This window comes from Myotis nattereri, assembly GCF_964212035.1.
Source record: "Myotis nattereri genome assembly, chromosome: 4".
Lineage (NCBI taxonomy): Eukaryota > Metazoa > Chordata > Mammalia > Chiroptera > Vespertilionidae > Myotis > Myotis nattereri.
Window position 1 is genome coordinate 10,075,863 of NC_138079.1, and position 12,438 is coordinate 10,088,300.

Below are 12,438 nucleotides of genomic sequence, written 5' to 3' on the forward strand. Positions count from 1 at the left end.
GAAACACTGTGGAACCTCTTCAGGCTTTGGTTTCCTCTTCTGTGAATGAGGCTGAAGATTCTTTCCTCCTGGGGATCTCATGGGACCGAGTTACAACATTCATGCAGTGTGTGGCCCGGTCCCCTGGCACAGGCAGCGTCAGCGGCCGCCTCCTTTCCCGCATTTGGTTAGACCCCATAATGACATAATTTAGATTTAGGGACTTCCATATGCATTTGCGCATACCATCAAATCCCGAAGAAACCAATTTACATGAATGGTATAATTGCAAGTACAATGGAGAGTATTTAGTATCCCTAATGGGTAGGAAAATATACCGAAATATTAAAAGAAGAGCTCATAGTGGTTTCTCTATTGTCTGCATTTAAAGTTGTTTTTAGAGAATCACGTTTCCTCACAAGCGGTCTTTCCTGTGTTAATAGACCAAAAGTTTTGATGTTCTCTCTCTCTCTCTCTGTCTCTCTCTCTCTCTCTCTCTCCCCTCCCCCCCCCCCTTCCTCTCCCTCTCCCTCTTCCTCTGGAAAGATCATGTACCTGGGCTCAGGTCTGTGCTGTGTTGGTGCCCTGGCCGGCCTTTCCACCCAGGGAACTGCTCGTCTTGGCAATGCATTGGGCATGATCGGCGTGGCTGGAGGCCTGGCAGCCACCCTTGGAGGCCTGAACCCGAGCCCGGAATTGTTGGCTCAGATGTCGGGAGCCATGGCTTTGGGCGGCACCATTGGTAAGCACTGGGGGCTTCTGCCTTCGCGCAAACCCACGCTCACTTCTCACTTTTGACTCGGCTGATGTACTTACTCTGTACAGGTTTTAGCGTTTGTGTTTGAATGAGAATTATACCGATGGTGATGACTCTTCACCAAAAGAAAATAGATAAATTGTAGTAGAAACAAAGGTAATAATGCTATCCATACTTTTCTAATTAATTTTTCAGATTTTGTTATTTGGCTCTTGAGGTTGTCCGTGTTTATTGTCTCTGGTAGAAATACTGTCTAATGATGGATGGGCTACTGTTCATCTCTTCCCAACTCCATGTTTAATGACCACTCTGGTGGCTGGACATTGACCATGGTTTCACTTAACTGTTCTGTTGATTATCCAGACCTGAGAAAGCGCTGGGGAAAATGTTGATAACGCAGCTTCAACTGAAAAAAGTGTTGTGTCCTTAGCCATTATATTGCGAATAGCACAAAAACTGGGCCAGCATCCTTCTAGTGTGTGCAAGCCTTTACCAGACCCAGCGAAGTCGTCGCTCACACGGTTGACAGTGAGCCAAGTTCTCACATGCATCTTGCTTCACTTTTGTCTTGTTTGTTACTGTTAACAAAATTAGCAACCAGCATTCATGTGGGAACCACACAAAGGCATCAGCAAACACTAGGTTGGCTGCAGGCACCAGAGTTTGGCAAAAATCAACAAAAGCATTCCGTGAAAATCAATTGCCTGTATGGAATTTACATTAAAGAGAATTGTATACTTTATTATTATTTGAAAACTCTGTGCTCCGTTCCATTGATAGGAGTAAAAAGTCGTGTGTGTATTTATACACACAAATGTTTTTATCCTGAGGAGCTGGTGGCTAAATACGTAGTTATTAGTACATTAGCTTTCGGCCCCATTTTGTCCTGACTGAAAAACCCTGAAGGAAGGTGCCTGTGCTGGGGGTTCAGGCAGGAAAACCTTTAGACACTAGAGGCCTGGTGCATGACATTTGTGCACTGGGGTGGGGGTGGGAGATCCCTCAGTCCGGCCTGCATCCTCTCGAAGTCTGGGACCCCTTGGGGAATATCCTAAGCTGGCAGTCAGACATCCCCGCTCGGGGTCCTTAGCGCTGCTGTGGAGGCGGGAGAGGCTTCCGCCATTGCTGCTGTGGTCACCCACTGTGAGCCCAGCTTCTGCGTTGAGCGTCTGCCCCCTGGTGGTTAGTGTGCATCATAGTGACTGGTCATTCTGCATTTGGTCGATTTGCAATTAGCCTTTTATTATATAGGATAGGATGAGCTCAGCGCTTTTACATCACCTGGCCAGAACCGTGCAACTCCTTCAGAATCGCCTGATTTGGACATTTATTACCCAGATATTTGCATTTCATTACCTTTGGACTTGGCCCTGTCCACCCACCTGAAAACCTAGGCCTTCTTCATGTCCAGCTGGTTCTTGTGTGCCAGGCTTGGGGTATCCGTGCCGGCGGGGAGAGTTTCAGGGGATTTAACTGGAGCTTTAAGGAATCTGAGGGTGCGCTAGGCCAGGGCCACCTTTGAAGGTTGTGCGGGGAGGAGACGCTCTGGAGCTGGGCCTTGGCTAGGTGTGTTGAGAAAACGTGCCGTTTTGCAGGAGTGTGTGTAGCCAGCGTCCTCACCGCCTGTGCAGCCCCTCAGGGCACCGCTAGCCCGTGTGAGGAAGCAGATGCTTCTTTACTGGTGACACGGAGGGAGCCCCTTAAGGGTGGCCTTTGTAGCGGGTCCGCCTTCAGGGTCTGTCCCGTTTTAATTTCTCTTTGACCTGCATTTCCCGACAGGATTGACAATTGCCAAACGCATCCAGATTTCGGACTTACCTCAGTTAGTGGCTGCTTTCCACAGTCTGGTGGGCTTGGCGGCGGTGCTGACCTGCGTAGCTGAGTACATTGTGGAGTATCCGCATTTCGCTACAGACGTAGCGGCAAACCTCACCAAGATCGTGGCCTACCTCGGGACTTACATCGGCGGAGTCACCTTCAGCGGCTCCCTTATTGCCTACGGAAAGCTGCAGGGTAAGTGGGTCGGCACCACAGGGAGGTGAGTATCTATTGTTCAGGGGGCTAGGAGGGCCCGTTAAAATGTCAGAAAGTAGCTAAACAGTAGACCCTGTTAGGTGAAGCGTTTGTGCAGCACTCAGAATATATAAGCCTTTTTTCTCTCCATGAAGGTGCGTCCCTTCACTGACCCTTACAAGTCTGATAAAGTCTTGCAAGGCTCGGGAGCTGTTGCTTCTGCGTGCAGTTAGTGCAGGAAACCAGGACACAGAAATGTGCGCAGAGGGAGTGACTGACATTGGCTGATACACGTGAACCAAGTGACATCGTCATAATCCTTGGCTTCCCCAACAGAGGGGAGCTCATTGAACACGCTTGTGTGATGAGTATACAGCACCTATCTTGAAAACAAATACGCGTTTCTGGGCTCCAGTTTGGCAACTTTTGCGTCTGCTAAAAACACACATGAAAATAGAAGTAAAGAAAACCCCCCACGTAGGCTGCTTCCGGGGTTTTCATGGAAAAAACGAGTCTCGAGAGAAACTAGTTTGTGATTTAAAAATCTGGTCTTGCCTCTCAGTAATGAACTCGTTAAAATTAAGTGGGACCTTCCATGGAACTTAAACATCACAGGAAGAACTTCCCGCCTAAGACAATCTGTCTTGCCCTTCGTCCTCAGAAACAGCTAGCAGACCAGCCCCTCCGCTCCGGGCTCAGTGGGTGGAATCAGGAATGCAGGTGTGCTAGGACGTTGTGGTGAAGTTTTAAAGGAAGAAAACAACGTTTAGCTTCTGTGTTGGTCCCACGGGAAAAGTGACTTTTCAGGATTCCGTGACCAGAGTGAAGACGTGGGGTGGGAGCCAGTAGGGGACAGTTGCGTGGAGGCATACGTTTCCTGCTTCCCCTAGTTTTCTGCTTGAGGACGAACTCGAACTGGCTTTGATGGTTCAGTATCTGGTGACAGGAAGTGATGTTTCGAATACCATGTTTTAATTCTAGTGTTGCCTTTTGGTAGTTTGGGGTTAGAGGACGGACACTGTGAGGGAGGGGTTCTTCGGTTCTGACTGCCCTGCGCTTGGTTCCAGGCATCCTGAACTCCGCGCCCCTCCTGCTGCCCGGGCGGCACATGCTCAACGCGGGCCTGCTGACGGCCAGCTTGGGTGGGATCATCCCCTACATGCTGGACCCCAGCTTCAGCACGGGCATCCTCTGCCTGGGCTCCGTGTCGGCGCTCTCTGCGATCATGGTAAGAGTTGGAGTGGAACTCGTTGTATTTTATCAGAGTATAGTCTAGTTATAGTTCTATCTCTTTAAGGCTCCCAACGGAATAGATGTATTTTATTTAAAAAATATTTTTATTGATTTCAGAGAGAGGAATGGAGAAAGGAGAGAGAGATAGAAGCATCAATGATGAGAGAGAATCTTCAATTGGCTGCCTCCTTCACGCTCCCTGCTGGGGATCGAACCCGCAACCCCGGCATATACTCTGACCGGGAATTGAACCGTGACCTCTTATTTCATGGGTGGACCACTGAGTTCAACCACTGAGCCACACCAGCTGGGCAAAACGAGACCAATTTTTATGTAATCTTAAGAGTTTGGCCGAAACCGGTTTGGCTCAGTGGATAGAGCGTCGGCCTGTGGACTGAAGGGTCCCGGGTTCGATTCCGGTCAAGGGAATGTATCTGGGTTGTGGGCACATCTCCAGTGGGAGATGTGCAGGAGGCAGCTGATCGATGTTTCTCTCTCATCGATGTTTCTAACTCTCTATCTCTCTCCCTTCCTCTCTGTAAAAAAATCAATAAAATATATTAAAAAAAAAAAGAGTTTGGCTGTGATTTCAACACAGAACCTTTAGGACACTAAGTAACTTAAAATTCTGTATACAACCACTGATGATCTATTTTTATTTTGACTTACATAGCATGGATTTTTGTTTTATTTTGAACAAAAGAAAAATAGTTTTGATTTTTTTTTTATCTAACAGGGCAGAAGAAGTAAAAAAAAAAAAAAGTGCCAAAATCAAACCTGTGCATTGAAATGTAAAACTTCAAAAATTGTTACTTTTGAGGAGAGGTGAATTTGATTAAAAATACTCTATGACTCTATGAGAATGAGTGAAATATTTCATGGCCTAATATAATTGGTTTTCACTTAATTTAGCAATACATGAATACACTCATATTGTAACAAACTCAGAGTATATAGGAATACGGGGAATAAAAAGCAAAAATCTTTCTCTCCACAATCCCTTTTCCTCTCTAGTTTAGTGATTTGGGGTTGCATCCTGAATATCGTGAATGATAGAGACTTCAGAGTCTGTTGTGTTCCTCCAAAGAGTATTGGTTGTAATGATTTCCTTATTCGTTTTTGTAGGGAGCTCAGCAGGCTGGATCCAAATTTCAAATTCTGGCTCCCCTTTGGCAGGGGGGCAGCTACAATCTTAAAAAAAAAAAATTCCAACCGGAGTTTACATTCAGTATTACTTTGTCTTAGTTTCTGGTGTACAGCATAGCGGGTCCAGCCGTGGGCAAACTACGGCCCGCTTGAAATGAATAAAACTAAAAAAAAAAAAAAGACCGTACCCTTTTATGGAATGATGTTTACTTTGAATTTATATTAGTTCACACAAGCACTCCATCCATGCTTTTGTTCCTGCCCTCCGGTCCAGTTTAAGAACCCACTGTGGCCCTCGAGTCAAAAAGTTTGCCCACCCCTGGGTTAGACAATCATATACTTCACACAGTGCTCCCCCCGATTTTTTAAGTACCCACCTGGCACCATTCATCGTTACTACAATATTATTGACTCTCTTTCCTATGCACAGTTTACATCTCCACAATCTATTGTTATTTCATCTTCAGTAGGATTGTTTGGAGTCTGCCTGCACATGCCTAGTTCAGGAGCCAGCCAGAGATGTGGGCAGAGTTCATGCGCAGAATTCGGGCTTTCTTTCTCTAGCCTCTCCTGTGCAGAATTTTCTTTCTCACTCCCCAGCTGCCTTAGTCGCCTTAAACCCTACCCTCCGATCTTCAAACGAGCGAGACTGTGGGATTGTATTTTGTTTTAGCTGTTTCACTTGACACGACAGGGCCTGCCCTTAGGCTAAAGCCATAAAAACTGGCAAATGCACTCAGCGCAGTCCCTGGTTTCCAAGAGAGGACTCCTCTCCAGTTTCTGCCTGCTTTTCATCACTGCCTTTTAGGGGTGGGGGGACTTTGGTGGGGGCGGTGGTGGTTCCGTGTTTACATGTGCTGTATCTGTGGGAGACTCGGCCAGGCTGAAATGTGTGTGTAACGATAGTCGTTGGAAAACCGGCATGATGAAGCACCGAGCTGTTCGAGGGCAGAGGCTGTATTTGTGTTGCGTTAATTTTGAGTCGCGCTTTGCTTATCGTCCCAGGGCGTGACCTTGACGGCTGCCATCGGGGGTGCGGACATGCCCGTGGTCATCACGGTGCTGAACAGCTACTCCGGCTGGGCCCTGTGCGCCGAGGGCTTCCTGCTCAACAACAACCTGCTGACCATCGTGGGCGCGCTCATCGGCTCCTCCGGGGCCATCCTGTCCTACATCATGTGTGTGGTAAGAGACACGTGCCCGACAGCCCCGGGAATGGTGTTCTGCACCGGAGGGCGCCTCTGTCATTTCTGTTACTTGCGGTAAAAACGACTACCTCAGCTTTCACGCTCTTTCTCAGGAATCCCAGTGTGTAGCATTTGAATCAACTTGCGAGGCTGCTTTTGAAGTACTCAGTGTAGATAATTAGGAAAATGAAAAAATAAAAACCTTCTGACTCCCTCCGCCTGAAAGAACTCCTGCAGGTTTTGGGTTATTTCCTTCTGCTCTTGCTTTGTGAATTGCATGTCTGTGCATTCCCTTGTCTAATCACCAGGTACACTTTCACATTTAGTTTTTTAAATCTTACAAACTGTGTTCTTGCCATTTTCTTATTAAAAATGCTTTCTCAATGTTATTTTAAGGGACTTCATCACTAATCGATTACATGGATATATAAAAATATATTTAACTTTCCCCCTAATGCTGTACCTGTTAGGTTGTGTGATTTTTATTTCTCTTTGTGTATAAATACATCTTCGGCACTTCTGATTTTTGTCTTAGGATTGATTCTTAGAAGGGAGAGGGTGTGCACATTTTTACGGGCTCTTTTTGAACTTTCCCGTGCTGTTTCGGGAAAGCTGGCTGCAATTGACACTCCCACTGGTCATCTGCGAGAGTGCCCTCCTGAAGTTTTGTGGTCAGCATGGTTTGTTTGTTTTAAAAGGAAAGAAAGAAAATTAACAAGAAGAATACGTCCTAGCTTCCTTTTTGTTTTTAATTCTCTTCTTGATGGCAAGAAGATATCCTGCAAATAATTAAAGGCTTGACTAGCAACCTTTTTCTGATTATAGAGGCTATTCTCTAAATAATCGTTTCCAATGACTGTGAAAGGACAAGTATGAAACTGAGTGAAATCAGCATGTGAACTTCACACCGATTAATAATTCAGAAAAAGAATACTTAACCCACCTTCATTCTTTTATTACATTATTTAAAAAACCCTTATTTGACAATGGAGATTTTCTTTTATATTTTAATTGAAAAACTCATTGCTAATTGAATGCTGGAGTTGTCTTTTTATAATAAAAAATTAGTTTTCTTTGGTCATAGTATAAAACAAAGGATTTGCTAGCCCAAGTTTAAAACCAAGTTAAGAGGTTTTGAAATTAAATCCCTCTAGTTGTTGAGGAAGTTTTGGAAAGGTGGGAGGTTCTGTGTCTCCTATTTGAAAAATGTCAGGCTTTGGAGGTTTTTTTTTTAAAAACCCAAATGTTTATGAAGAACAAAACATTTATTCAGTTACATTAGAAATAATTTTTCTAAAAATGAACCTTTCCCCCTTAGTTTGGCTTTGCTTCATGTGGTGACTTTAAATGACCAGCAGGGGGCGGCAGATTTTCATGAATACGTATGGTTGGTCAAAGCACTGATTTTAAAATTAAAGGAGAGATTGGAATTTTAGCACAGCCAGGGGCATTCTGGTACGGGCGGAGGACGGAGGACTCGTACCTAGATCTCGGAGTGTCATCATGGGTACCTTTTTGCCTTTTTCCTTTTCTTCTTACAGGGTTTTCTTCAGCTTCTTAAATGTATCAGCATTATTTGCCCGATTTTGTCTGTCTGTGCCTCTTTTATTTCCTCTCCATTTCCTTTCCTTCTTCATTTAGTTTCTTATTATTTTTGGTTAGAGGACTACAGTAGCTTTGATAGTAGCAGTTCTGTAACAGTTACTAGAATAAGGTAAGAAGAGGCAGGAGTTGAAAGTCCTCTTTTCTCTGTCTACTTATGTGTCATATCATCCTTTTCTTCATTTTTCTCTTTCTTTTTTCTTGATCTGTTTTCTCTATTTATTCTGTTTTCTTTTTTAACGTCCTTTCTATTTCCTCTGCCTCAGGCATGCCATTCACTGCCAGTGTACCGCAGATATTTGTTATTCTTGTACTGTGTATAAGGTTGACAAGCTATTCTTATAGCTGTCTGTGACCACAAGTATCACACTGGGTCAGATTGATGCTCTGTAATAGCAAATTGTAGTCATTTGGGCTCAAGGATGGTTGAAGCTTTAATCTTAAAAATTATTCAGATATAAAAATAAAAGGCATTTATTGAGGGAAATTTGAAAGAAAATAGAAAAGGATGAATAAGAAAATAAAATAATCTATAATCACATTACCACCTAACTGTCCACATTTAATATTCTAGTTATAGTCTTCTCACATGCATATGTTTGAATGCATTCTATGACACGGCTTTCGAACCATTTTTGGTGTCTGCTAAGATGGTATTATATCATACCCAAGTCCATATTATTAGTTGCTTTTGCCTTTTTTTCCTGCAGTACATTCTCCTGGTGCATCGTTGGTCATGGCCTTTACGTACAATCACTTGGTCAAGGTGGCTGTTGATATTGATGAAGGGGTCTCCACAGAGGACGCGTTGCAAGTTCTCCTGGTGGGTGACGTGTAGAGCAGGCGTTTTACTGAGCCCTCTGCTCCCCTGTCTTATTACAGAACAGACGACAAAAAGCAAGGCTGCCGTAGTTTTCTGTTTTGAAGACAGAAGTGGTCTTCACTTCTACATTTTCCTGGTTTCTGACTTTTCACATTCATCTTCAAGAATTCTTAGCCTGTGCCTGTTCATGATAAGGAATTGTTTCTTCGTGGCTGGTGCCTACTGGCAGCTCAGAGTGGTTCATAATACTAATAAGAAGGAAATATCTGCTCGTAGTTAGGCAGAGCGCAATGTTGCCGGCGCTGCGTTGGGTGCTGTACAAATATTAGCTCATTTACTCCCCATCCGAACTCTGGAGGTAGGAAATTCTGTTCTCCTTTTACAGGGAAAGTACTTTAAGAGGTCATGTATTATTCGCTCTGGTGTTTATAGAGCCTGACCTAGCACCTGGCACATTCAAAGAAATACAAGAATTGTTAAATAACTATTAGAAGAATGTTTTATTTGTTAGCTCTTTTCATATTTTGGAATCCTCTCCAGATAGGCTGTAGTAGCAGATATACTATCAAATGTCGATATCTAGTATTATTACCAGCATGTTTACCTTCACTGTTTTATTATTTATTGAAGGAGACAGGCGAGTCCAAACCAGACCAGAATGCTTTTGTTATGCGAGAGGGAATGGAATGCACCCCGAGTGGCTAATTAGCAACCCCTGAAATTGGATTTTGTTCTGACAAGAATCCTTTTGGGTGTCTTCTGAGCCTAATGTCGTGGTTACACAACACCCAGGATTATAAAAACCGAAAAATGTCCACAGTGTCCCAACAACCAGCGCAAATGAACGCTGTGCTTTATATCCAGATGTCGTTAGACATTAACCTCTTTATGATTTTATAGTCCGTTTACTTGGAAAATGGAACAGCATTTTCAGACCAAATTTTTTGATTTTTGCATTTTGCTGCTTTTTTCCAAATGAAAATAGAATAAAATTAAGTGGATGAAAGCCAAACTAAAAAAATTTCTTTTTTGCTTTGCAACCAATTAATTAGCACCTCCAAAGCATCGAAATGAGAGATGCTAGCCAATGGTATATATATTATTATTGCTTTGGTTTGGTCCATTTTATGACCTTTGTTTTCAGAGTTTTCTTCTTACATTTTGCTTAGAATTACATGAATTAAGGATCTTTTTACTGTAGCATACAATTTTCATTATAGGGCTTAATAACTTAAAAGGCACAGTCTTGGACAGGGTTGCAAATGCTTTGTCTTGGAGCTGGGAGCTCTTCAATCTGGGGTCAGTGGTCACAGGATAGTCTCATTAATCACTTGAGCAAGCCAAAAGGGGAAAAAACAAAACAAAACAAAGCCCTAAACCCTAAACATTTGTTGAAAATATGATGTCGCAATGGTAAGTTCAGAGATGAAGAATATTTCGTTTTTAAGAGACCACATGGAATTAGCTTAATGGTGATATAATTGTGGATACGTGTTTAACAAGTAGACTTTGATTGTTACACTACTGTGTGGTTCCCTGTTTTCCTCCCTAAGATGCCATCCGAAGTGGGTCCACATCAGTTAAATGTCCTCAGATATTCTTTCCTTCTCCTCCACTCAGTTTTATAGGAAATGAAAAATGGTTCCTTCTAAGTCCAGTAAGATGAAAGGGCTCTATCATCTACATCTGTCTCCGCGTCATGTTCCTCTGTCCTCTGTCCCTTCACAGGACTGTGTGATGCAGGGGATGGAGTCTTTTTGTATGTTTGACTTTTTTTTTTTTAAAGTTATCTATGGCCCTAGCTGGTTTGGCTCAGTGGATAGAGTGTCAGCCCTCACACTGAAGGGCCCTGGGTTTGATTCTGGTCAAGGGCACGTACCTTGGTTGCAGGTTCCCTGGCCCTGGTTAGGGTGTGTGCAGGAGGCAACCAATCAATGTGTCTCTCTCACATCGCTGTTTCTGTCTCTCCCTCTCCCGTCCACTCTCTCTAAAAATTGATGGAAAATTATCCTTGGGTGAGGATTAAGAACAACAACAAAAAGTTATCTATGACAGAAATATCTCAATGTCTGAAATAGGTCTTTGAATCAGTTTTTAAGGGCAAAAATTTGGTGGAAACTATTTTTGGTCATTTATTTTCAGAATCCTGTAATTCAAAACTAGATAGAATTAATCAAAATCAATAAATATTGAATGTTTGGGAAGTCTCAGGTATGGCTATGTAGATTTTCATTAAACCTTGGATTTAAGTAGAGGAAGTGGTGTTCAGCATTTAAAACTTCATGTCAGATGGGGACTATGAACGTAAAAGCATTACTTCAATATTTCTCTGCCCTTCTTGTCTATTAATAATATACATGAAAACATTCTGGGCTTTATATGTTACTAGAGGCCCAGTGCACGAATTTGTGTACCAGTGGGGCCCCACAGCCTGGCCTGCAGGATCGGGCCAAAACCAGCTCTCTGACATCCCCCGAGGGGTTCTGGATTGCGAGAGGGCGCAGGACAGGCCGAGGAACCCCACCGGTGCATGATGGCGGCTGGGGAGGGATGCGGGAGGTTGGCCAGCCGGGGAGGGACCGCAGGAGGGCTCCAGGGTGTGTCAGGTTTGTCTTGCTCAGTTCTGATCGGCTGGACCCCAGCAGCAAGTTAATCTACTGGTTGGAGTATCTGCCCCCTGGTGGTCAGTGCACATCATAGTGAGCAGTTGAGTGGCCCTAGCATATCATTAGCATATTATACTTGGATTGGTTGAACGGACGACCCAACACTTAGCATATTAGGCTTTTATTATATAGGATAATCTTAGACAAATTTACAAGACTTTGAGCTATGTAAAATGTGAATGTTGTACTCATCAGTGAACTTAGGTCAAAAGAACAATTTGAAAAATTCTGACATTTTGATCTATCATCTTTGCAACTTAGGTTGTTGGCCTGCTGCCCTTTGCCAAGTGTGGCTCTCTGCCCATCTCCTCTGCCCCTGCTTCTCTGTCCCCTCAGCCACTCACGGGCCTGTCCCCGAAGGTGGCAGCTGGTGGGCTGTCCTTGGATGGGCGGTCATGTGCTTCTCTCTGATGTGTTATTTGTCTGCAAATCTCCAGGTGCTTTTTGCTTTTAAATAATCAAGTGTCTTTTTGAAAAAAAGTAATAGATTGATACTCATATAGCTTATAAGTGGCATAAACAGTGGATCAATGATACATTTATTACAACCCTTAAAATAGGGTTTAATAGTTTTTTGGGAGTTTTTTTTTTTTTGAAGTGAGAAATTCTGTGGTGATTATGTGGAATGACTGCTTTGATCATGTACGGGGATTTGACGTCTTAAAATGTAGTTGATCCCTCAGAACATCTGGATTCTTGTCTTTCCGTGCTTCTTCCACCGCCCCGCCTTGAGAGGGCCATACATGAACTGTTTTCAGAACCCGATCAGTTATCGGCATGTTTCCGTGATGGTGTTCGAATGGCACATTGTTGGGTGATTGTAAAGGAGCAACTAGAAGTGCCTTCCTACTGTCCCCCCCCCCCCCCCAAAGATAATTTTTTTCTGGCTAAACGGATGGGTGTCTATTTTACTAAAAAAAAACGTATAAGCTCACTCATCTATCTTTTTGGAAATGAAATATTTTAGGAGTCTAGTAATGAGTCCAGTCACTTCTACTATAGCTTCACAGAGCTGATTTGGAAAGCCAGACC

The 12,438-nt window shown here is 43.5% G+C and overlaps 1 protein-coding gene across 1 annotated transcript in view; it reads left to right on the plus strand.

Annotated features, from left to right (window-relative positions):
• Nucleotides 1–12,438, plus strand: part of NNT (nicotinamide nucleotide transhydrogenase) — a 72,203-nt gene that overhangs the window by 35,503 nt on the left and 24,262 nt on the right. Inside the window, exons 13-16 of the mRNA XM_081089004.1 lie at nucleotides 526–721; nucleotides 2,516–2,749; nucleotides 3,817–3,977; nucleotides 6,134–6,313. Coding sequence (XP_080945130.1) covers nucleotides 526–721; nucleotides 2,516–2,749; nucleotides 3,817–3,977; nucleotides 6,134–6,313 — 771 coding nt within the window. The remainder of the gene's footprint in view (nucleotides 1–525; nucleotides 722–2,515; nucleotides 2,750–3,816; nucleotides 3,978–6,133; nucleotides 6,314–12,438) is intronic.